The 26,982-nt window shown below is 41.0% G+C and overlaps 1 protein-coding gene across 4 annotated transcripts in view; it reads left to right on the top strand.

Annotated features, from left to right (window-relative positions):
• The window catches only part of ATF7 (activating transcription factor 7), a 106,583-nt gene that overhangs the window by 3,055 nt on the left and 76,546 nt on the right, over positions 1 to 26,982 (top strand). For all 4 annotated transcript variants that reach the window (XM_037883828.2, XM_043532650.1, XM_037883829.2 and 1 more), the window contains exon 2: positions 26,764 to 26,832. In XM_037883828.2, coding sequence (XP_037739756.1) covers positions 26,785 to 26,832 — 48 coding nt within the window. In that variant the 5' untranslated portion in view covers positions 26,764 to 26,784. The remainder of the gene's footprint in view (positions 1 to 26,763; positions 26,833 to 26,982) is intronic.

The following is a 26,982-nucleotide window of genomic DNA, read 5'->3' as shown; positions in this document are numbered from 1 at the left end:
TTTCCCCTTCCTTATCACATTACAAGCTCCTGTCTAATTTACTGTCCACTATCACCTCAAGTATCTTCTTCCCTCCACCTATGATCTAGCTTACATTCCCCAGAGTATTAAATGCATTTATTTCAAGTTGAATTTCTTTTTGTGCATGCCCTTATTTCTAATGTTACTAGATTTCTTACTGTTTCTTAGTTCTCCCTGGTGTTTGCAACACCTCCCAGTTTAGGTATCTCTGAATTTCTTTAATGCTCTGATTTTTCTCTTCTTGCCCCACCATCCACATTCTACATAGTGTACAAAGATGTCAAATGAAAATGAACTTCATCTTGACTCAGCAGTGCTCGTCCTGGTGCTGCATCCAGCTTGGTAAATTGCAATTATCATTAACCTTTTTAAAATCTGGTTGAAGGACTGCAGTTAGTCTGTGTGACAATGTTCTTATGAAGCTAATTTGGAAGTGCTGTAAAATCCATGTGGCGTGACTCCTACTGTGATGGTGATTGCAAAGGTATGCAGTGCACAAAGTATTGGATAGCAACATATTGAACTGATTTGTATTGTCAATTTAATTATAGTGGTTTACAGTGAACTTAGTTCTTGTGACACATGGTTATAAATTAAAAAATGTAAGCATGATATGGGAGGGAGTGTTTAGCAGTTAGAATAGGGACTAGGAGTTGGGATTCCTGGGTTCTCTTTACTGGCTTTGTCACTCTAGCCATGTGATACTGGGCAATTCACTTAACCTCCCTGTGCCTCAGTTTTCCATAGGTAAATTAGTTCTAATACTCATCTTTGTAAAGTGCCTTGAGAGCCTTTTGTCGGGTGAAAGGTGCAATAAGTGCAGATTTGACATTGGAAATGTTGCTTTTAAAAGTTTAAATGGAAAAATAAAACAATCTCATTTAAAAATCAAACTTTTTTGATTGGATTTCTTTATTTTCAGATCCCTTCTTAATAAGGGTCATAGTGGTGGTTGGGAAGGCTGAGGAGGATAACCCCAGAATGGGCAAAGTGAGTTGACTAGAGTCTGAGGTTCTCAGACTGGTGTATAGGGAAGTTATTAACTCTCCCCCTACTTGTTTCTCAACTTAAGAGATGAAGTGCTAACGGATATCAGGGAACAGTTGTGTGAAGGAAACTAGATCTCTGTTCCCAACCTCCTTTGGGATGTAGAAGGTAGGTTATGAATCTTACCTGTTGTGGGTGATGGGGGCAGGGGATACGAGCAATCAACAGTAGAGTTCTTATGGAAATATGTAGCAGTGATTGGAGTTTGCTACCATTTGGGACATTTCCTTGTTCACATTCAGTAGTTGGCTCTTCATGGTAAAAAGTTTTAAAATTCCTCAGTAAAACTTCTTAGAGAGTTTCATTCTACAGGTCTCCTGGTGTGGCAGGTATGTGCAGCATGTTCATCTGAGGACTGCAGTATTTGGATTCCATATTGGAGTGATGTGTAGAATCGTATTTCTATGTGATATTTTGCTTTACGTGCTACTTAGCACTTGAACTTTTCCAGGACAAGACACTTAAGGCCATATTTTCAGAACTGCTCCTATCCCATTTAGGCACTTAAATGAAATGGACATATTTTCAAGTGTGACTCCCAGTGGGAGCTGCTGGGTGGTGAGTTCTTTTGACAGTCTGGCCTCATGAACCTAATTTTTCAAAGATGTTGCATCCCTTCTGCTCTCACTGACTTCTTAAACATAGAGCAATTCCTTCTCTTGTTTTTTTGCTTTGAAGAAACTCCTAATATGATGAGTCGACTAATTTTTCAACATTTTAAACTTCAATTAATAATCTCATTTCCTTTTGAATTAATTGCTAACCTCAACTTCCAGCATTTTATGTTTGTTGCTAAAATGTTAGATCTTAACATCTGTGTTGAACTTTTGTCTTGCTGACATATTTCCCATGATGTCAGTTAAACAATTGCCAGTGAATCAGTGGCCCCTTTGTTCTGCTCTTCCCCATTTCCCTTGATATAGCAAACTAGGTCTGAAATAATTAAGGCTAGTCTATGCACAGAATTGCTCTGGTTTAATAAAGGCGTTTTTATTTATTTAACAGATTTAGTTAAACCAGTACAAAAGGCTGTGTGGACAGCTTAAATTGCTTAAGAACAGGTTGAACTAAACAGAAATAAGGTTAAGTCTACACTGTGGCAGCACAACTGCTGCTGTGTTGCTGCAGAACCGCAATATAGGTGCTTCTTACATTCATGGAAGAGCTTTTTTTTCCCGCTGATGTAGTTAACCCACCTCTCCAAGAGGCATTAGCTAAGTCGTCGCAAGAATGATTCCTTTGACCTAGCTGCGCCTACAGTGGGGATTAGGTTGACTGCACATGAGACAGGTTTTCACACCCCTGAGCAATGTAGCTAGGTGGATTAAAGTTTTAGGTATAGACCAGGCCTAAATGTCTATGTAGAGGATTGTGCCAGTTTAACAAAAGAAGTGCAAATGTGTGTGGGGCCAACCCCTTAGCAGCAGCATTTTTGCAGAGGGGAAATAATTCACTCTAGAAGACAATGTGTTTTACTGGTGCTAGCTTCACAGCTATTAGAGCTACTGGCATCGAAGTCTCATCTCTAAAGTAGTGGATTAAAGTTCATGCCCTAGGGTGATTCCTCATTTTTAAATGCACGGAGATGGGATGGTTCTTAAATGTTAATAGGTAACAATTTGCTTTTGCTGTAGTTAGTCTTTAGTTCTTTTGAGAGAGAAATTTAGCTTAATTCTTTCTACAAGTTCATATTTTTCATTGTTCCGTAACTGTTCATCATGGAGTTTCTTGCATTGTTCTCTGAAGCATGTATTCTGTCCATTGTTGGACAGAACACTGGTCTGCACTGCAGCCTCAAATGGGCTGTCATAAGCTAGAGAAGGAGCAACACGGAATTGAACCCCCAGTATGTAGTGAAGTTCCCTAAAGAAGGCAACGTGGTATGATTACGGATTGCAGATAGCAAGTAGTGCTTCAGCTCATATTTCATAGAGGGAGATGCAGCTCTGTTAGGAAAGCGCTGCAGTAGTCTGGAATGTAACTCTCTGCTGTCCCACCCTTACGTGAAAGAATAAACTGGTGGCAAAGTACTGCTGCCAGCCATTACAAGCTGATTCATGAGAGTAAACAAAGTCTCTCTACCAGTTACAGGCCACATTAGCCACTGGTATTACCTTCTTATTCATGATAAACTTACAGTGCATATCTTCCAGATATTTTCTGTGTACTTTTTGTGAGGCAAGAGAGGTATTATAGTATTGAACTGTGCTGAAGAAAAGTTTTTAGGTTCCTTTTATCTGAAATGCCAGTTATGAATGGAGTGTCGAGTGTTGTCGTGAGGCTCCCACTTTCAGTGCATTGTGAGGGTGTGCTCCCACAGAACTGCGATTTGCTATGCCATTGAAAGTTAGTTCCTCGGATTTTGCTAGCCTGCCATGCTCACAAAGAATATTTTTCAGCTCTGTGTTGGCAAGGGTAAGGAGAGGAAATGATTCTGTTCTGAATACCACTGTTACTTTTTTTTTTAAAAGCTGCCTAAGGCCTAGTCTGCACTTAAAACTTATAATGGCATGGCTATGCTGATCAGGGATGTGAATAAAAACACAACCCCTGGTGACAGAGCTAAGCCAACAAAACCCCCAGTGTAGGCGCAGCTATGCTGACAGAAGAGGACTTCTGTTGGCATAGCTAATATCATTTAGGGTGATGGTGTTCCTACACTGGCAGAAAACTTCTCCTGTTGGTGTACGTGGCATCTGTACTAGAGAGTATGGTGGAATAGACTCTGTAGTGTAGACATAGCTTAAGGTGGAACATAAGCTTTTTGTCTGATAGCAAAAGATTTCACTTATGGTGGCAAAAAATAAAAACCTACCACAGTACAACCTTAATTATCTTACTATACTGGGGGATATTGAATAATTTCAGATAACTGAGGCATTGAATATTTGGGAGAATTTCCACTATAGTTGATGAGACATAATTCTGTTTTGGGTATTTGAGGGTCAGATAATCAGGGTTACACTGTAGAAGTACTTAATGGTACTGTTTTGGGGATTCTCTTCAGGGGTAATGTTTCACTGTCACCTTCCCTGCCCTCAAGTTGAAATATGACACATTTGGGCAGGAAAAACTTGAGTAACTAATCTGCTTCTAATAAATTTAAAAGTTTGTCCTTGCTGCATTACTTATTGCACTGGAATCTGAAGTTCAAGTCTACTCAACATCTCCTATTTGGGATGTATAGTCTAGATCAGATATAGAAAGATGGTGGTTTTAAAATTATCAACATTGTGATAAATTTAATTAGAAGGAGAAGAGAGGCAGGTGATGTCCAAATATAGTACTAAGTATGTCACTGGTGGTATCTAGGTAGATGTAAGTTTCACTAATTTAAACTGCTTAATTCTTGACTTGTGAAATCTGACTCCTTTATAGGGGGTGCACAGATAGTTTAGGTCCAGGATTTAGTATTTAAATCCAGGCATGGTGAGTGTCACAAACCAAATAAAAATAAAAGTATTTTACACTTTCATAAACTTCAGTAAAGTTTTTCCCATGCACTGTTGCAAATCTAAACAGAACTAGACTCACCAGTCTAGTTTTAAACTAAACAATGTTCAAAAAGTAAACAGTGAAGCATAAATTAAAACTTAAATTCCATCAGTTTTAATAATCTGAGGTAGTTCTAATAACCCAATATGCTATTTAGTACAGGTGTGGATATTTTTCATAATAATAGCATGACAGTTGATAACTTTGTTCACTCCTCTTCAACCGGAAGTTCACTGCACAATGTACTTTGGTGAAGAAATGCATATAATCTTTGTTTTATTTCTTTATTTTGAATCTCTGCATTTATAACACAATTGTGGAATATGTAAACTTTGATAATCCATAGGATGCTGTTATCTCACTTACATAGTGCCTTTCATCCGTAAGGATTCCAGATCCCAATCACTTTGCTCCCTGCTAAAAGGTAGCTCCTTCTTACGTAAACTGCAGCAGTTGTTTAACACATGCAGCAACAAACCTGGTCTCTAGACATTGCCTTGTTTATAAATGGAGCATATCTTGCACTCCTCTGTGAGCACTATAGCATCACTTTAGCTCCCCATGCATCAGATAATCCACACTGTAGAATTTGAAGCTGAATACATATAAATGCCCACATATGTTATAAATAAAAACAAGCAATGTTTTAGGTGGGTGCAGGGACATATTTTCACTTAATGTTCACACGCATACAACTGCCTCATGGCTTCACTTAACTCCAACTCTCACACTGTGCAGTCAGGTCTAACATTTAACAGTAGTTTTGTCCACAAGTCACTTAAAACTGGTTCTTATGGTAATATGCTATTTTCAACTTGGGAGAGCCTCTACTATTTAGCAAGACGCTGCCTTTACCCTTCTTAGCAGTTGTGTAAGGCACAGATAGTGATTTAAATCTAAAGGCCAGAGTCCATGGGTAACATTTTCAAAAGCTTTCAAGGATATGTCTACACAGCAACTAGATGCCTGTGACTGGCCCATGCCAGCCAACTTGGTCTTGCGTGGCTTGGGATGCAGGGCTGTTTCATTGCTGTGTAGACTTCTAGGCTTGGGCTGGAGCCTGGGCTTTAGGACCATGTGAAGTGGGAGGGGCCCAGAGCCCGGTTCTCCAGCCCAACCATGGAAGTCTACATAGCAATGAAACAGCCCCTCAGCCTGAACTCTACAAGCCTGAGTCAACTGGCATAGGCTAACTGAGGGTGTCTAGTTACTGTCTAGACGTACCTTAAGTGACTTAGGAACCAAAGGCCTGTTTTCAGAGGTTGCTTAGGAGACTCACTCTAAGTCTACACTAGAGAGCTTACAGCAGCACAGCTGGACCAATGCAGCAAGAACTCTCCTGTAGCTGCTCTATGCCAAAGGGAGAGAGCTCTCCCATCGACATAATTAACACGTCCTCCCCCCCAACGAGCAGCGATTGCTATGTTGGCGGGAGAAGCTCTCCTGCTGACATAGTGCTGTACACACTACCATTTGTGCCGGCGTAACTTATGTCGTGCAGGGATGTGGGTTTGTTTTTTGTTTTTCTTCACACCTCTGAGCGACATAAGTTTTGCTGACATAAGTGGTAGTGTAGACATATAGGCACTTAGGAACCCAAGTCTCAATGTAAGTCAACAGGACTGAGGCCATGTCTACACTACCACTTATGTCAGCAAAACTTTTTTGTCGCTCGGGTGTGTGACACAGCCCCTCCCACCAAGTGACACAAGTTTTGCCTGCATAAGCGCTTGTGTGCACAGCACTATGTCTGCAGGAGATGCTCGCCCACCGATGTAGTTACCGTCACTCATTGAGCTGGTGGTATTACGTTGATGGGAGAGCTCTCTTCCATCGGCATAACGTGGCTACATGAGCGCTCTTCCAGCAGCACTGCTGTATCGGTACAGCTGTAAGCTTGTAAGTGTAGACATGGCCTAAATGACTTTTGAAAGTGGGCTGCAGGCTCCTAAGTCATTCAGGCACTTCTCATAGTTATCTCTGTAATAATCAATAGGCAGCACTGGGTCTCTTACATTATTTTTCTCCATTGTTCTTGCAGTTGTAGTATAACTGCATGTGAATCATTTCTGCCCCAAATATTCTAGATGTCTTTCAACAGATGAACTTTAGTGTACATAAGGACATGCCACAGCTAATGACATAATCCCAGCCTTCCCCTGTATTTGTTCAAGACCAGGGTGTTGCTTAGGTGGTTATGAGTTCCTTTTGAAATACCCTTTTTTTAAATGTATTTGTCTAGTCTGCTGGAAGCAGTGCCAAAGTTTCTAACTCTGTGACCTCCATCTAGAGCACCTTCTGCAAAGGGTTACAAGGAGTCAGTGGCTCAGCATGCTGAACAGTTGCAGTCTAGTCTTAATACATCAAAATCAGTAATATGAGAAGCAGGTAAGCCACTAACTTTAGATTTTTAGTGAAGCCTTGTGCAGTGTCATTTTGGTTTGATGTTGGATGGCTAGATGCCTTGGATCTCCTTGACTTTTGTCAGCCTGGATTCAGACCTGAGTTCAGCACAGTCTGGTTATAATAAAGATCTGGGGTCCATGCTCATAATGTTAGATCTAATCAGCTTCTTTGATTCCATTGATTGAGGTGGTTTTGACTTGGCTGTAACTTCAGTCAGAGTTCATTTGAGCAACTACTTTTCAGACCTGTGTCCTTCACCTGTTACTTGAGTTCACTGTAACATAGAGATTGTACTACTGCAATGCATGCTACATAGTGGTACTCCTTAAATCAATGTGGAAACGAGCTAGTGGGTTGCTTCTTGGATAGAGGTTTCTCCTATGAGTGCTTGACACCAGTGTTCTGTGAATTGTACTTTCTGTAGGTTTCTGGGTAGAGTTTACTAAAGTGTTGGTTTTGACCTATAAAGTTCTAAAAAGCTTGGAGCCTACCTATGTGCAAGACTCCCTCTTGACTTCTGCCATCCTGGCATATCTGCAAACATCTGGAGCCCACCTCAGTTTAATGAAGAGAGAGATGCTGCTGGCAGGGCATTCTCTGTGAACTGTTTGGAGACTTGGAGTTTACACTTTTCCCCCACGCGTCTTGCCTCTTGCTCTGAAATACCACAAATCAGTTGATCTCCAGGCATGCTGCAAAGTCCTTCTCTTTTTCCAGGCTTTTGGGGAGGGAGGCAGGAATTTGGGAGTTGAGTATTGTCCCCCACTGATAAGTGCACTAGAGGTGGTCTTTCTAATTCTTCTGGTTTGGGAAATTGATGACTTGCTGTTGTGGTTAGGTTAGATTTTTTTTTTATTATTATTATTATTTTTTTTTTTTTTTGGTTTATCAGAAATGTAAATAAATGACATTAGGCAATTAATAATCCTTACCTAACCCAAGCTAGGTTGGTAGGCATTTGGAGAGCAGTAACTGTTTAACTTACTGGATTTTTGCAGCTGGGATCCATGCTTTCAACATAAAACCAGGTTGGAATACCTATGTCTTTAAAACATTGAACTTATGAGGTACATGTAGGACATCTTGCAAATTGTTTAGCCATGTACCTGCATTGCAGGTCAGTTCCTTATTGACTATATGATTAGCACTTATGTCCCCTGGAGACTGTGGTTGTTCCAGATCATTCTAGCTTGCACATATGCTCAATGGCTTTACAGACACTTGTTCCTTTTATATCTTTTTGTCAATTTCTTTCATTACTAAATCTTTTTAAAAAGAGAAACTTAGATTCTGTGTCTTCCAGTGTCCTTACTCTGTGCTGATTATATACCTGATTCATCATCCCTTCTCTTACGTTGATGCCCAGGTGCACCCATAAGGCTTCCACTAACACTTCAAATGCCTTGCTCTGTCTCTAGCATTGAAGATTCAACTCAGGTCCACATTATAATCTTTTTGTGGTTGGGGTGTAATTTCTTCTTATGATGTTTTTATCTTGGTAAGACGTAGGATAGAGGCAGCTTTAGTGGCAAAGAAGTGCTTTTGCCAGCATAACTTATTTCATTCAGGGAACTGGTTAGAAGTTCTACTGGCAAAAGCACTCTTGCCTGTTTAAATTGTATCTATGCTAGGAAGATTTGCTGGTAGAGCTACTGGCAAAGCTTTTCTAGTGTAAACTAGGCCTCGTGTGACTGGTGCATTGGGTCTGGAGGCCATATTATTCCTTTCACTGGAGCTTGTTTTGTTCTTGGCTGAAATATGCTATTGATGCTTCTCTCTCATCATCCTGCCATAAATATGTTAAAAGAAAAGGAGTGCTTGTGGCACCTTAGAGACTAACCAATTTATTTGAGCATAAGCTTTCGTGAGCTACAGCTCACTTCATCGGAAAGCTTATGCTCAAATAAATTGGTTAGTCTCTAAGGTGCCACGAGTACTCCTTTTCTTTTTGCGAATACAGACTAACATGGCTGCTACTCTGAAACCTGTCATAATTATGAGCTGCAAAGAAATTCAACATATTTAACAAAGGTGTATGTGAGGGTTGATAAACTTTAACATTTCACTTCCCTTCAACCCTCATTAAGTAGGACCCAGTTTGTGCTCTGGATATTTAATTTGTTACATTATAAGCTTCCTTTAAGCCACTTTATAACTGTGAATTATTTTGCTGACATGGAAGGTCTTTCTCCCGATGGCAGGGATTTCAGTATAGCGTGAGTGAACACCAGCCCCTCTTCTTCTAAATTTTAGAAGGGCAAGGTTTTCAAGGTCCTCAGGCCCATGCTGGGGAGGAGCCGGCATTAGCACTGTACGCCAGAGCTTCTGGGCACCAATTTCTGTGCGTGCACACAGAAAGGCATAATTTAATGGGAAGTAGTTGGACTTTGCTTTCACCCTGCATTATAGGGTAACTTGGAATAATTTGTTAAATACCATGTGGCTGTTGGAGATTTACCTCAAGTAAGTTTCTTGCCAATATTCCAGTTTATACAGTTGGGTTTGCTTTATCAAGTTTATAAAGTGTCAGAGTGTTGTGCCTCTAAAGCAGATTTTATAGCATTAGCTTTTGGTTTTCTTTCCCAGATGACAATTTAAAGCTTTCTTGCAGCTTTTCTGTTACAAAGCAAACATTCCCACTCCTTCCCCCACACCCCAAAATAACTCTAAATTCAAAGCATACTGCTAGCAATAGTCTATGCATATTTACCTTAGGTTCTGAAGTGGACTCTTTCCCAGAAAAACTTAAAAACTGTATGAGGATGTCTCTTGGTGTGTAACATTTAGTGATGAATGGTCAGACTTCCAAAGATACTTCATGAGATTTTCAAAAGCGCCTAAGCAGGTTAGGCACTGTCTCCGATCCAGAGGGTCTGGTCCATGCCCAGCATGTAACCAGTCCTTTGGGTGGGACCCCGTTACTGTGCTGGGCCATTGTCTTTCATTTGTTGTGTTCTGTTCCAGGCCTGAAGCCTAGTGGCTCTAGTCTCAAATACTTAGCCTGATCTCCCATGTCCTAGGGAGAGAAGAAACTCTGTCTCCCTCCCACTCCCCCCCCCCCAACCCCCTAATGTGTAGCTATGCCAAGGTGGTAGGTACAGAGTCATAAAAATACTTCAGGAAATTCCTGTGTTTGTCACAGGCACCTAATTCCACAAAGTACCTAATCTGCATGTTTAGGTGCCTAAAATACCTTTTTGTAAATCTGGCCTGAAGAGATCATGGGTGAAATCTTCAAAACTAAATCTCATTTTAAAAAGTGACTTCAGTACTTAGGAGCCGAAGTCCTACTAACTTTCAGTGAGAGTTAGGCTCCTAAGTGCCAAAATCACTTTTGAAAATGAGACTTAGGTGCCTTTGAAAATTTTACCCTATATCGTGATGAGCTACAGTGCTTTTGAGTATTATTGTAGAATAATACAATATTAACCCACGGCAATGTGGTGATGTAGACAGGGCTGAGAACTGAACTATGGGCAAATCCCGAGGAAGGGTTGGCAGTCACTTATCCTATATTTTGTTTGTGGATCCTTGCATGTTGCCATTCTAATCTCCCAAACTGCCACCAACATATTCAGTACATTATGCACTGAATGTTCATTTTGGTCAGAAAGCTTCAGGCAGAGATCTGCTAATCAGTATATTTAAATAAACAAAAACAAAAAGTACTTCTGGAACTCTCTCAAAGCAACAGGTTTCCTTCCTTGCGTTGTAGTGGGAAATCTTTTACTATTTTCGACACTTCCCCTAGCTTTCAATCTTACACTTCCTCCTTTTTTGGATAGCGATGTAGAAATGTCTGTTTTATTTTTTTGTCTCACTTATCACAGAGTAATTCCTCCTTAATTATAGTAAGTACTACACTTTCCACATTCTAGCTCCTGTTGGTGATCATGGGTTCTGCATTTGCTACCAGTCTACCTACATTTTTGTATATTCCATTGTAAGATATGTGCCGAAGTAAAGATTCTGTGTAGCCATCTATAACAATCCAGTTTGTGGTTTTATCTGTTTTTCCCAGTAGCAGTGTATTGTCTTTTCTTAGGGGTTGGCCTAAGAAAAACATCATTAGCGTTTCTATAGGCTTGTTTTTATCATGGGTTTTAATGTTGTTGGCATGACTCCCAGGTCCCAGCAAAATAACCGGGATGGCCTTGCTACTCAGTGTGAGAATTAATCCCATATAACTTTTTATGAGATTTAACTAACTCCTATCTCCATTTTTAGGCTTCTGGCATGCAGTAATACAGTAGTGAGCCATAGGCCCAAAGCACCATATTCTGAGAACATGATTTATCAGAAAGATAAAATAGATTTTTAGACTTGTTATAGTATCCATGTTACATCTTATAAAAATCACATGAATGTACCTTGGGTGGGCTGTTTTTTATATAGGTAGGCAGTGTTGTAGCCATGTCAGTCCCAGGATTTTAGAGACACGGTGGGGGAAGTTGGGTCAATTAAAAAAAAAAAAAAATTACCTCACCCACCTTGTCCCTTTTATATAGGTAGTATTGTAAGAACACTATTTCTAGCTCAGCTTTCCTGACAGTCAAGTTCTGTTGTGCCTCTGCTCTTGCAATAGTTCAAGTCAGGCTCCTGTATTTTATAAAATCGGTTTTTAAGAAAACCCTTAAACCCCTTTATCTGAAAGAGTTGCCTATTTAAAGTGCTTGGGACAGCTGCAAACAGGTTCTCTGCTGAACTGATATCAATGTAAGGATTTTTTTTTTTTTTTACCTGTAACTTTCTCAATTGCTTGCTATGAAGCTCTTTGTTTGATCTAAGCGTACTCCTTTTCTCTGAACCTGTTCCTGCCTGTCTAAGTCTGATGTCCACAATGGATTTCAGCCTTGACTGCAACTGCTCCGTTCTATAGAGTACTTTTTATTTAACATAATCCTTTGTTCATTCTAGTACATGTCCTGCAGTAATTCAGGAAAGAGTAATCCCATTGTACAGTTTGGGCTTCCTCAGGCTAAAGTCTCCTCTGTATTTGCTTGCTGCTAGCGCTAATCCTCTGGTTGTTCTCCCAGTATGTATCTGTGTGTCTCTTTCTGCCTCCACCTCCCCAGCCATTCCCTAATCCCTGTTTCTTAAAATTTAATTAAATGTTTAATATCTTGTCTGCACATAGTGCCTTTCCTTATGAAGGTTCCCCAGATGCTGTTTATGCACAACACTAGTGATACATATATACAGCCTCTGTGGGAGGGAGGCCAGTAGCCAGTTGGTTCATAGCATCCCTGGGTAAGAGTATGAGGAGGGGAAATTTTGACCAAGGACACCTGGGCAACTCCCAACTTCTAGAAAAAGTGCCTAAGGATCTCTAAAGTCCCTGCTGAGGACACACAACTGGAGTTTCTAGTCTCCTCCTCAAATACAGTTCTTTGGAAGGATGAAGGGCTAAGCCAGCCCTCCTAAGATATAAAATTGTGGTCTTAGGCCTGGTCTACATCTAAAAATTAGATCAACCTAGCTATGTCACTCAGGACTGTGAAAAATTTCACACTGTGGTTAGGTCAACCTAACCCGTGGTGTAGATGCAGGTAGGTTGATAGAGGAATTCTTTCATTGACCTAGCTACCGCTCCTTGGAGAGGTGGATTAACTACATTGACAGAAGTGGTTTTTCCATCAATGTAGGCAGTGTCTATAGTACAGTGTTACCGCAGCATAGCTGCAGCACTTGAGCGGTTCCACTGTAGCGCTTGTAATGTAGACATGGCCTGAATGTCCCTCGTTAGGTGTCTCAAAGCCAGTGCTTAAACCTTCTAAACTGTCCCTTCCATAAATACAGTGTTTAAGCAGTTACATTTGTTCTTGTCTCCCCTCAGTTCTCCAACTTCCTAGAACTGTATGCTGCAATTAGAATAATAAATTCACATTAAAATACCTGTCTTGCATCATTGATTCACAAAAATGAAACCAACTTTTTATTGAGGGGAAAAAACCATTGCTAAAACTGCCTCATATAAATACGATATACAGGGAATGAAGTTTATAATTGTACCTGTATTCATTCAAAACAAACTCTCAACCCAGTCATACCTGCAGCGTGCCCTAATTTGAAGGGCTTAGTTTAATTTATGGCCAGATTTCACTCTTACCACATTCTTCCTTCCCACAGGAAAAAGAAAGTTGTTAGAAGTATATCTTACAGTTCATTCTTCTGTTTCTTTCAGCTTTTCCCCACTGATTAAATCCCAGTGGGTCTTGCTCACACATTTAGGGTTTACGTGATTTCCATACTCGAGATTGGATTTCCCCCAGGTCAGACTGGCATGACCCTTTGGAATTTTTCACCTTCCTCTGGAGCAGGGGTGGCCAAGCTGAGTCTGAGAAGGAGCCAGAACTTACCAATGTGCCTTGCCAAAGAGCCACAGTAACACGTCAGCAGCCCCCCATCAGCTCCCAGCGCCTCCCACACACCAGCAGCTCTGCTGATCAACGCCTACCCCTCCCTCCCCGCACCTCCTGATCAGCTGCTTCCTGGCGTGCAGGAGGCTTGGGGGCGGGGGAGGAGCGAGGGCGTGGCAGGCTCAGGGGAAGGGGTGGAGTGGGGGCAGGGCCTGTGACAGAGCCAGGGGTTGAGCAGTGAGCACCCCCCAGCACACTGGAAAGTTGGCACCTATAGCTCCAGCCCCGGAGTCGGTGCCTATACAAGGAGCCGCATATTAACTTCTGAAGAGCCGCATGTGTCTCTGGAGCCACACATTAGCCACCCCTGCTCTAGAGCATGGGGTGCAGATCACATGGTAGGATCATCTGCATATATCTCACCTAATTGTGCGGGCCTCTGGCGTTGGAACAGCTTGGTCTTTCCTGTTCCTTGCCTGTGGCACACAATAGTTGAATCTCCTGAGAGCTGTACTACTTTGGTCTAATTCTGATTGTTGGACTTGGTGTGGGGGTGGCTGTGTGGCGGTTAGCAGCCTGTGACATACAGGCAGTCAGACTAGGTAATCTGGTGATCCCTTCTGGCATTAAACTGGTGATAAAGCTTCCAGCAAGCAGGTCTCTAAGGCCTGGTCTGCAGTTTTATATTGATATAACAATTTCAGTTAGGGGTGTGTGATGGTTCCTTTACTGACATAGTTAAATTGGTTCAGCACAGACATGTTTGTACTGGTGTAAAAGGTGCCTTATGTATCCTCTGAATGTACAGGAATAAGTTATACCAGTGTCTATAACTGTGTCCACACTTGGGAAGGATTGTACTGATCTAGTTAAAACCCAGAAATTTTTGTGCGTAGAAAAGCACTTATTGAGATCTAGGCTGTTAAGACTAATGGGCCCCAGGCATTCTTGTAATAACAGTAGTCACTGGCAGTGTACAGTGCAACAATATAGCGATATTTTTAGAGCATTTTTCATGCAAACAGTATTGCCCAACATTCTACAGCGTTAAATCATGACCAGAGCATTTCCATCCTGATACTGAGGCATGAGAGGAAGAAGGATGTTCTTAGCGAAGATTTGATGAGATGGAGAGATACAAGGAAGCTTTTCTAAGTGGCAGGAGCTGTAGGTTCTTGTATTGTGCTCATCACCATAGTATCTGAGGGCCTTCCCGTAGTAGATTAAGTAATGTGACTAAAATGTTTGTTGTCTTATCCTTTCCCCAGGCGGGAGAAGTATGTGCAGTTAATTGTTCTGTTCTGGAAAGTTTTAAACACCCACCCACCCTCCTTAGAGAAGGTAAGGTCAAAGATCTGCCTGGTATTTAGAGTGGAAAGCGGTGAGGTTTGTGATGGTCTTTAGTTCCTGTTAGAATTCATTCCACAGTCTAGAGCTGGCTCCCAAGAAAGCTCTGTCTCCTGCAAATTCAGGCTTTATCTTTAATGTTGAAAGTTCCATTGTGCCAGAGAACAAAGTTGCTGACTAGTCTTCATTACAGATATAACCAATTAGTTCATTTTATCATCCATTTATCATTGTGTCAACAGACTTAGGCTGTAGTGTAGACATAGCCTATGTCAGCATAATTTATGTCACTTGGATGTGAATAAACCACCCCCCTGAGTGTCATAAGTTACACCGACATAAGCACTCGTGTGCACAGCTCCTGTGTCGTCAGGAGAGCTTCTGCTGCTGACATAGCTTCTGCCACTCGCAGAGGTGGGTTTTTTATGCCGACGGGAGAGTTCTCTCCCTTCAGCATACAGCGTCTTCACCAGACGCGCTGCAGCGGTGCAGCTGTATCTGTACAGCTATAGCACTGTACGTTATAGACAAGGCCTTAGTCATTGCATGCATTTTTATGATTTATGTATGCGTGGGTAATTGTAACTTTACTTATTGCTTTTAATAAAATTTGTAGTACAGATAAGACCTTGTACATGGATAGTGACCCCACACATACTTGGACTTTGTGTGTTCCTAGAGTTTCCAAATTTGAAAAAACCACCAGAGGTAATGTTCTCTCTGAGCTTGAAACTGTAGCAAGAAGAGCTGAACCCATGGTGGTAGTTAACAAATTACTAAATTCAATTTAAATAAAATAAAAAAGCTACATGGAGCTGTCAGCTATCGTTTCGCTATCCTGACCCCAGACCACTGAAAATAAGGACACAGCGTAGACATTACCTTATTTTGTTGATTTGAGGTGACACTCTGAGAACTTGATTTGATACTCACTGGGAAGTCAGCAGAGGACAGGGTTGATGTGTTTGCAGTATCCAGTGTTGCTGAGAGTGCTTCAGCGTTCTGTACCATTGGAGTTCTGTAGCACTGAAGACTTCATGCCCAGATCTATTGTATAGCTGTAGTCCAGCCAAGAGGTGATGAAGGTGTGACTAAATGAAGCCAGATGGAGTCTTCTAGACAACGAGAGAGAGCAGAAAGGAGACAATATTGTGTCTGCAAACTCTTCAAAAAGTTTTCATCTGCCCACCAGCATTACCTCTGTCTTCCTCAGGTTCAGTTTCAACCAGCTGTTCTTCATCCATGAGCTGATCTTGTTCAAACTCTGGGCTATCTGGTCTCGGTAATGGAGTGGTCATATGTGATGACAGGTAGAGTTCTGTCATCTGCCTATTCTTGGTATGACAGGTAGTCCATGTCCTCTGACCAGTTCATCTAGTGGCTGCATGTAGATGTTGAATAAGACCAGAGAAAGAATTAATTCTTATGGGACTCCACAAGTGAGGGTTCTAGTAGTGGAACTGCTGTTTCCCATCATCACTTGTTGGGTGCTTCCCTCCAGGAAGAACTCAAACCATTTTAGCGTATTATCCTGGACCCTTGCCACACCTCTCAGTGCTGTCTTGCCTATCTCATGGTTGACAGTGTTGAGAGCTGCAGAGAGGTCCAGGAGGATGAGAATGAACGTCTGCCCTCTGTCTGTTAACAGGAGACCATCTGTTAGACCACCAGTTCCAGGTCCTGGACTGAATCCAGATTTTCTGGTCTAGGATTTTAACTTCAATTAAATGAGCTTGAAGTTGGCCTTTGGGTAGCTTCTCTGAGCTTGCTCAGGAATGGAATTTGATACTGGGCGGTCGTTGGCTAGAATCAGTGTATCCAGGATTGGTTTCTTCATTGTTGGTCATGCTATTGTGTGCTTAAAGGAGAAAGGGAAGATTCCTTCCTTGAATGGCGCATTGGGTATTTTGATCATGAGTGGCTCTGGTTGTTCATGAGTCTCCTTCACAACCAAGGAAGGGCATGGGTCAGATGCACAAGCCTTGGGCTGAGAATCCTATAGATTGGTTAGTTCTGAAAGGTTTGGGGAGTCAGAGGGTATGTGGCATTTGGGGGTATGTGGCATTTGTACATGTGAAAAGAAAGTTGTCTTCTGTACAACTATCCACCAAGAATTAGATCATAGTCCCCCCTCTCAGCAACTATGATGTTGCCAACAAAAACCACTCACTCGCTCTGTGACTGTGGGCAAATGACTTAAACTCCCTGCCTTGGTTTTCCCATCTGTAAAACCTGCATATATATATTGAAAGCACTTTATAGATCCCATATTCGGAGAGGCTCAGTTATTTCACACTTACAAGAAAAATAAAAAAAATACAGAAACCATGATATATGAGAAACTGTTCCCACATAGAACAGCTTCTTAAATGGTTTCCATGAGATGCCAGCATGTTTTTAGGGAGTGAATTTTCCTTGTGGCAGACTGGCCTTTCATTCCTGTTGTCAATAAGTTCTATACATCTAATTTCCTGTGAAGCCCTGTTTAAATTTTTCCCCTAAGGGACTGTCTAGAGTAGGATAAAATGTTTTGGTTTTGTGTTTTAATGAGTTAGCGAACACATTTTGAGACTGCTTCAGTCTGTGGTCTGAAATAAAGTGGGAAATTTAGCACTTGGTTGTGCTAATGTCCAAATTCATGACTGATTAGCAGCACTTTCTGTAGACCTAGAATCATACAGTTGTAGGACTGGAATGGAACTCGAGGTCATCTAGTCCAGTCTCCTGCACTCATGGCAGGACTAAGTATTATCTCTAGACCATCCCTGACAGGTGTTTGTCTAACCTGCTCTTAGAAATCTCCAATGATGGAGATTTCACAACCTCCCTAGGCAATTTATTCCAGTGCTTAACCACTCTGACAGGAAGTTTTTCCTAATCCAGCCTGAACTGTCCTTACTGCAATTTAAGCCCATTGCTTCTTGTCCTATCCTCTGAGCTTAAGGAGAATAATTTTTCTCCCTACTCCTTGTAACAGCCTTTTAATGTACTTGAAAACTGTTGTGTCCCCTCTTTTCCAGGCTAAACAAACCCATTTTTTTTCCATCTTCCCTCATAGGTCCTGTTTTCTAGATCTTTAATCTTTTTGTTGCTCTTCTCTGGACTTCTTCCAATATGTCAACATCTTTCCTGAAATGTGGCACTTAAAACTGGACACACTACTCCAGTTGAGGCCTATTCATTGCAGCATTAACCTTATTTAAAAATAATTGTTTGAACTTTTGATTATTGAAATAAGCAAAAATGGCTCCTCACATCAGTCTCCCAAATATGATTCTCATCACAAGTAAGTAGCGTGATAAGCACTTCAGTTTGCCGTATAACTACAGCCATGTCTACACTGACAAGCTTACAGCATCACATCTCTACCGTTGTAAGGTCGCTTACGTAGCTGCTCTATGCCAACAGGAGAGAGCTCTCCTGTCAACATAATGAAACCACCTAAACGAGCGGCGACAGCTGTGTCTGCCAGATATACTCTCCTGCCGACATAGTGCTTTGCACATGAGCGCTTATGCTGGCAAAACTTATGTCACTCAGGGGTGTTTTGTTTTTTTCCCCACACCCTAAGCAACATAAGTTTTGCTGACATAATTGAAGGTAGACCTGGCCTAAACTTGTGTATTAAGGGGAGATGTCATTTTATATCACACCTCTCCCTCCCTGCCACCTTTTCCCTTTCATTTGTTCTGAGAGACATATAAAGCCCTGTCTACAGGGGCAAAAATGCTTATTTTTTCAATTAAATTAGCTGAAATAAACCCTCCCCCCATTCCAAATGGCTGTGTAGACCAGTGGCTCTCAACCTTTCCAGACTACTGTACCCCTTTCAGAAGCCTGACTTTTGTCATGTGTACCTCACTTAAATTGCTTGCTTACAAAATCAAAGTGTCACAGCACACTATTACTGAAAAACTGCTTACTGTATCATTTTTACCATATAATTATAAAATAAATCAATTGGAAATATTGTACTTACTTTTTTCAGTGTATAATGTATATAGAGCAGTATAAACAAGTAATTGTATGAAATTTAAGTTTGTACTGACTTCGCTAGTGCTTTTTATGTAGCCTGTTGTAAAACTAGGCAAATATCTAGATGAGCTGATGTACCCCCGGAAGACCTGTGTACCCCCAGGGGTACACGAACCACTGGTGTAAACAGTGTTCGACAAGATTGTTTCGGTTAATTGTGTTCTAGCTTAAGGAGAGTCTAGCAACAACGTAAATTGACTTATTCAGTTTTAAAGGTGTTAAATTCTGTCTGCACAGGTATTGGAGGAGTGTTTAATCCATTAAAGCTAACTTAATTGAAAAACACACACCTTTTTTGGCCAATGTAGACAAGGACAAAAGTACTTTTTTCTTTAACTTCACATATGACGGTTTGTATATAGTTAGCTTCACTGTTTCCTAAATTTTTGTGTGAGTGTTTCACAGCAACATGGTAAAGAATTATTTTTTTAGATAAAATCATGGTTGTAAAACCACCGAAACAACTACTAAGGGAACTCAGCACCAGGGGTTTTATCTGAAACAGCTTTCAACTACTTGGAAGTGAGAGGGATGTGCAGCGTGGCAGGGGAATTCGCTGATCACATTGTGGGAGGCCAGGGATGTACATGGGACGGGGGCAAGTTATGTGCAGGGGGTCCTGTGTGGGGAGACAGGCTGTGGCCTTGAATAGGGAGCACCCAATCCTTATTCCTCTAACTCTCTTGCATCGTGACTCAACCCCATTCCCTCTTCACAGAACCTACCATTTCCGCACTTTCCCATTTCTGTCTGCCTTCATTGTGAGGCATACAGACATTTCTTTTCTTTGGGGCAAAAACAATTAACACAACAACCTCTGAAGCAACGTAGGAAGCAAAGCAGACATCTGAAAAACCTGTGTAGTCTATGTTCTCAGAACTATATAACTTTACTCAACCCGCACCTAAAAATTGTATTGATGTAGCAATCAGTGGCCATGTCTACACTACTGGCTAAATGAGCACTGCTGTAGTGTTGATTTAGTGGTTCTGGTGAGGACACACTGAGTCGATGGGAGAGTGCTCTGCTGTTGACTTCTGTACTTCACCTCCTAAAGAGGCAGAAGCTATGTTGATGGAAGAGTGTCTCCCATCAACGTAGCGTGATGAAGCAACCACTGTAAGTCGACCTAAGTTATGTCTACTTCAGTTACGTAATTTATGTAACTGAACTAGCGTAACTTAGATCGACTTACAGTATTAGTGTAGACCAGCCCTGAAATATAGACGAGGTGAACAATGAGAAGAGTTGTCTAGAGCCAACCAAGACTAGCTGCAGCTGCGTTTTAAAAAGACCTACCTCTTCCCTTGTTCATGAGCATTGGGAGATAAAGTGGGGACCTGAGCACGGGACCCGGAGTAGAATTCTAATTCCTTGGGCAAAACTCTTAATCTCTCCGCCTTTCCCCCTCCCCCAATAAAGGCTTGTCTATACTAGGATTCTTCGCAGCCAGGTAACATGTTAACATGCAGCTTGCCCTGTCTACACTAGTTTTCAAACACATTAGTTAAAATGTTTGAGCTAACATTTTTTTACAAATATACCTTTGCATCCTAGTTTAGACATGTTCCTTAAAATGGGAGAACACATTCCTCACGTGGGTGTTGCTAGGATTAACACATTTCTTTAAAGTGCTTTGAAGATATAACTTACAGTACTACAAAAGTGCTAAGCATGAGAGTTTGTTTAGCTCCTGTCAAGCTATATCAAAGCCTTTAGGACTGTTAATGTCACTTATGTGAGGGAATTTCCTTCCTCCAAGGCTATCTCGCAGGTTCTTGTGCTGCATTTGCTGTGTCTGTCTGTCCTACTGTAGATTTTCAGGGGTGGGATGTCAAATGCTTCAGAAGTGATCCAGTTCCAAAGCAAGTCTGTGTGGTAGTATAGGTATGTCCTATTGTGATTCACGATCTGATACTTCGATTTGGTTGACTTTTTTTCTAGTTCCTAACATTTTTAAAAAACTTTTGGCAAGATGAGTTCTGCAAGCACATTTTGGTTGGGCCTCGTGACTGAATTATATTGTATTAAGTAATCACAGTATGGCAGACAGACAAAATAGGTGCACCTGTACCAAAACATTTACACTCCTGACTCTGAATTTTTGGAAAATCTGAATATAGTTGAGTCTTTCTAATTCTCACTCTACTAATCCATAAATCTAATAATTCTTCCAAAAATCCCAATGGTCTACCTTGAAATTCCTGAAAATATAATATGAATGTTTGGGAGGTCTTCATTTAATAACCCTTCATTATTCACAAAATATATTTCAATATGGCAAGCAATAAAGTATTTTTATATTACACATATCAAATACATGAGCGGAGTGCACTTTGTGATGCAGTTGTGTGTTTATCATCTTTGCTCTATTGTGTTAATGTGCAAGGAGTCTCTCAATCATTATTTTGATTGAGTGAAAGTTTTGCTTTGTTAAATTTCCTTGTGTAGCCAAATTTATAACTTTATTATATAGTGTAAAAAAGTAGTTAACGTAGTGGTAATACTACTTATGCACAATTCTCAAAGTGCTTACAAAGGTGGGTAAGCATCAATTCCACTTTACAGCTGGAGAAACTGAGAAACATGGTGGGGAAGTGACTTGCCCAACGTCACAGAGCAAGTCAGTGGCAGAGCTTGAAATTAGGTCCCAATTGTAAGCTCCTTGGAGTCAGGGTTGTGCCTTATTTCTGTTTGGAAAGTGTCTGGCTCATCGTCGATATTATCAGGAACACACATCTTCTGTGTAAGCCTGATATTTAATGGATGACATGGCCTTCTGGCATGTTCAGAAACCATTTTAAATTATTTTTCTCACTCATCTCTGTATTAAAAATAACAAACAGTCCTTAAGAATGGAGAGCCATATATTTCACAGAAAAAATGCCCACAATTCAGCACTGATTTTTGCAAACTTTGAATTTTTTGGATGAACCATGCTAGAGAAGGGTGAGGTGTTATACTGTTGTCTACACTCATCTTGTGAAGATTCATAAATCCTTTTGTGACACTGTAATGGTCTTGCTCTGGAAATGATGATATTTAAGTTGTTGACTGTAAGTGGGGGAATGAGCACCTTTAAGGAACAGGAAAAACTCAGAAACAAAGCCATTGTTTTCATATACTACTTAAGGGTCTGAGGGGTGGGAATAGGAAAATATACAGGCTCTGGAAGCAGAAGCTTTTTCTCAGTAGAATGTTAGGTCCGCCCCCCCCCCCCCCAAACTTTCCGTGAGGTAGCAGATGCTCTTCAGAAGTGCACTGACAGAATTTTAAAGAATGATTCAATAATCTAATTCTTTGCTTTACGTTGCATTTTCAAACATGCTAAAAATAATCAAAACAGCAAAATATGGTCCTGGGGCTGTGGGAAAAGAAATAAAAATGCCGTTCTCCCAGTATCCAATCATTTGATTGTTCTGCCTTTTTTCTTAAGAATAGAGTTTATTGAAGCAATTTATCCTGACTAAGTGTGATATAAATCTCTGTACGTGTATTTACATGCCGGTTATTCTTAGTGAGTGAGCAGTTAATAGTTTTTGAGGGACAAAATGAATCCTCCTAATATCTTGCAAGATCAGTTAACTGCAATTCTTACAGCGCACAAGTCTCAAATTTTTAAACAGAGCTGCTTGTTACACTGTCAGAAGTGTCTGGGGGGGGAAACCTGAAATATTGTTGTTTTTTTTGTTTTGTTGTTTTTGGTTTTTTTCCCCCCTCAGTTTTGATTAGTTTTATCAAAGCCCCAAGAGTGTCTGCTGATCCATTTTTTAAAATGTCTTAAACAGCTTTTATGTGAACTGGAAGCATAAATACCAAATGAAGAGAGAACCAAAATCTTAAGTATTGGTGGAGGAAACAAGCTGTTTAAGTGACAGATGTTTGACATTACATTAATTAAAAGTAAGGATTTTTGCCTTGTAAATTAGAGCAGCCCTTCCTATTATCCTGCAAATTTAATAGAATTTATTAGAAAAAATAAAATCACTTCTCCTCCTAGCTAAGTACACCATGCCGCTCCATTTAAAACCCCAAACTGTGTTAAAGTTTTGACTTCATAACCTTTCACCATTCAGTAGCTTCACCATTTTTTAAGGTGGATTTTTGCAGAACTTGAAAGGATAATGCCATCTTTCATCCATTCCTTGTCTGCAATTTGCCTGTTATCACACCATGATTGTTCTTTCTTCAATGGTTTAATAGCTCCAAAACCTGCTGTTTAAAATTGCTGATGAAATTCACCACTGGACTGACAGAGGACTTCATTCCCCATGGCTGTCTTGACAATGCAATCTCCCCTCGTACACTGCCTCACCAGTGTACCTAACCCCTAGCTCTCTATGTGAGGGGAGCATAGTCTCCATAGGCATACAATCCTTGGTACTGAGATTGACAGCTTGAAGATTTGGCAGTCATAGCAGTTTACATCTTCAAAGTGCTGTTTTAAACATTAATTGTTAACCACCCTTGCTTCACAGAGTGTATCTCCTTTTACAAATGGAGAAATTGAGGCATGAAGATGGGAATCAACTTGTCAAAGACCACACAAGTCATTGTCTAACCAGGGATTAGAAATCTGGAATACCTGACATGCAGTTTTGGGTTGAGTCCTATAGACCACACTAAAATGGTTACTGACCTAATGTCTGGAGGTACTGAGGGGTCTTTAGACTGCATGTTGGACCTATGTCCTTTCTGTTTGTAAAAACCAGCTGGATATACTGGGACTATGCTTGGTGGATACCATTACATCCTTTTGGGAGAACAGGGTATCCGCTTCCTTTGAATAGGCAATTGTTAGGTCTTGTCTTAGTACACCATCTTTTGATACTGATAGTCCTGCCAAATTACCATCCTGTTTCAAACTTTACCCTCTTCTGGTAAAGGTGGTGACAAAGCAATTCTAGCAAGATTTGGAGGGAGTCTTAACTTTTCCTTCACTGCAGTTAGATTTCCAGTCTGGTTATGGTACAGAAACAGCATCCGTTGCATTACCCATCTAAAGGAAGAAATCAAAGATAAATTGACCATGTTGGCTCTTTTAGATCCATCTACTTCCTTTGATACAGCTGACTGCAAGGTTCTGGGGTGATGGTTCTGGTCCTTAGCTGGGGCTGATGGAGTTTGTCTGGTCACTTTGCTCCTTTCTTTCTCGATTTCAGAGAATTGTTTTGAGTGAATGAGCATGGGGCAGAGATGCATGTTACTGCAGCATCTGACCTTGACATTCCTCCTGTTTGAAGACTTCGTATACACGTTAGTTCTTAAAGAAGCATGGACTTACCCTGCTTTCAATATGCTGTTGATAACACCCATATCTATATCTCTATTTTGTGGGGTCATCTGATGCATATGAGTGATTTTACCCAATGCCTGAATGAGATTAGGCCTAGAATGAGGGCTAGATGGTTGAAGATCAGTCTGGAGAAGATTGTGGTGATGTTTATACACTTTGGTTAGCAACTCAAAGAAGTGGCAGAGATCAGCCCCCTCGATTTGAGGGAGTTCACTCGCCTTTTGGTTTCTCAAGTTAACAATTTGGGGTCTGAGTTGGAAGCTTAGACAGATGTGGCCGAGACTGGTTTGTCATCTTCTCCCCCCCCCCCCCCCCCCCCCATCTGCGCTTGTTGAGGCTTTTGACATATTTTAGATACTCCTCTTGCTGTTATCTACCATGCCTTTGCCATGTCGAGATTAGATCACTGTCAGGAGCTCTCTAGGCCATAATCTTCAGATCCATGAGAAAACTTCTGCTTCATGCTGTGATGGGGCTCCAGGATTTATATTAATTTACAGGTACAATTTAAGATGTTACTGTTGATTTATAAAGTCCTAAGCGGTTTGCGTTCCAGCTGTGTCTCTTGTGGGGGTTTTCTGATCAGTAGATGCTATTGAGCTGATAGTCCTGTGGTTTCTGAGGGAGGGACTGCTAGCAGGGCATTTTCTGTGAGGGACCATTGCATTGGAACTGTTCTCCTTCCTCAACCACAAAAAAAATCCCAAGCCAGTTTGCTTCTTCTAGGATCTTTGGAGCTTGTTAACCTTCAGTGCACTCTGCAAGGCCCATTTAACTTTCTCTGAGTTTTCTGGGAGGTGTGTGGGGGCTAATATTTGTGGTTAGCCTTATTTATGTGCAAATTATGAAGCACCCTTGTTGCCAGTCCATTATATTTTTGTTTGGAGGCTATTTACCCGTTGTTTTTTCATGTTTATATAGGGCCTAGAGTTCATTTGTTTAATAAATCTAAACATAGTCCAAATTGTGATAGAAGACTTTGTAGATACCCTTTAGAAAGATCAGAATTGCAGTCCACTCATTTCACACGGGCTGCTAAACAGCTATTGATGGGAACAGTTTTTAGCCAGGACCAACTTGGGCCAGATTTGATCAAGCACTCTAGGGAGAGAAAAGCACCACATCTTATCAGTCCTTTCAGATATGCTATTACTTTACACCCCTAAGCCATCTTTAGCTCCAATTAAAATGCAAACTTCTCCTCCAACCCACCACATCCCCCCCCCCCCCCCGTCTTGTTTTGTTGCACCATTAGAGTACTTTCCATATAATTCCGAAAAATAACTCTCTCCACCCTCTCAGTGCTACTGAGGTGTTTTTACATGGTTAGAAATTTTAAAATCTAAACAAAAAAGTGTGTGTTTTTTTATGAACTAATTTTGGCTGCATCCTGGTTCCATTTCTGTTCTTGGCTCCAGTGATGCATGTCGGCTTTCTACAGCCAAGAGCATAACTGAGAGAGAGAGGCTAGAAGCAACATGAACAGTCAGGACACGTTCACACAGTAAACCCCCTGAAGAGATAACATTTTCTTTATTATAGCTTTTTAAAATCTAGCTATAAAAATATCAGTGGGTGGATGGAACCATTATTTCTAGAATTTGAGGTGGTGGGGGTTACTTTATTTACTCTTATTTTTTATTAATAAGAATAGCTTCACTTGTAGCGTAATAGGACAGAGTGCTTTGTTATCCTTGGCTATAATCTGTGATAAACTACCCTTGCCATCAGCCATGTAGTTTACCCACTAGGGAGCCAGATTATTGCCTTGTAAAATGGAGGCACCACTCCTATAATCCCTTAATTAATTAAATGACAAATTTTAGTTCTCTCCCATTGAAAATATAACTTGTATGTAGAACAGACTCGATTTATCTGACTGCTTCTGGGTTACACATTTTTCTGTAGAATGTTACTCTGTGTGTGTGTGTGTGTGTGTGTGTTGTGTGCGTGCTTTGTATACTGTATTAAAAATCAACGAAGAAAATAAAGAATTGGATTAATACTTTGCTTTCTCTAGTACCTTCCATCTGAGGATACAGGAGTGTTTTGCAGATGTTTATTATTTCTTACTGTCCTACTGTGAGACATGTCGGTACTGTCTCCATTTCCAGGTGGGGGTTTGGGGTGAGTACTGAGGGTATGTTTACACTGCAGTTGGGAAAGTTTCTTCCCAGTGCGGGTAGACAAACATGCACTAGCACGGGGAGGCAGCTTGAGATAGCCAGGGGGTCCAGGTAGGTTTGTACTCAGGTGGCTAGCCCGAGTGGCAGCCTGTGCTGCCCCTGGCTACTCTGCTACTTTCAGTGTACTTATTTGAGCAGAGCTACCATGTCTGCCTACCCATGCTGGGAAGCATGCTCCCAGCTGCAGTGTAGACATACCCTGAAATGGAGAGAGCAGGAAGTCTCCTGCTGAGGCCAGGCCATGAAAGAACCAGGAATGGAACCCCAGAGTGCTGACTACATGTCCCTTATTCTGACCAGTAGACTAGGCTGTCATGGCTCCTCCTTTAACTATTAGACAAAATTTCCTCTTTGCAAATGCAAAAATTACTGGGTCACATTAATTAAGACTTTAACTCAGACTGGATTAATTCCTTCTTCTGTACATGTAATCTAGGGAGCACAGAAAGCCCCTTCTTCCCCATATCAGCAGTCTTACTTAATTATATTCCTTTAAAGAGTTTCTGCTCCTGATATTTTGAATTTTTTTAGCTTATTTAACAATTTCCATCCCTCTTTCCTTTCTCCTCAGCTTTGCCCAGCTATATGAAATATGGGAGACGACAGGCCGTTTGTGTGCAATGCCCCCGGCTGTGGACAGGTACTTTTACAGTATACTTTATTGTGAATGTGTTGTTGTGAATCAAAGTGTCTGTTTTTATCACTGAGGCAAAGAGTTTAGAGCCAGCATTTTACATGATCACTGAAGGTAATCAGATCGGAGGATTTGCAGTGTGTAAATCCAAGTTAT

This window comes from Chelonia mydas, chromosome 20, assembly GCF_015237465.2.
Source record: "Chelonia mydas isolate rCheMyd1 chromosome 20, rCheMyd1.pri.v2, whole genome shotgun sequence".
Lineage (NCBI taxonomy): Eukaryota > Metazoa > Chordata > Testudines > Cheloniidae > Chelonia > Chelonia mydas.
The sequence above is the reverse complement of the archived record's forward strand: the minus strand, read 5'-3'. Positions and strand labels throughout refer to the sequence as shown.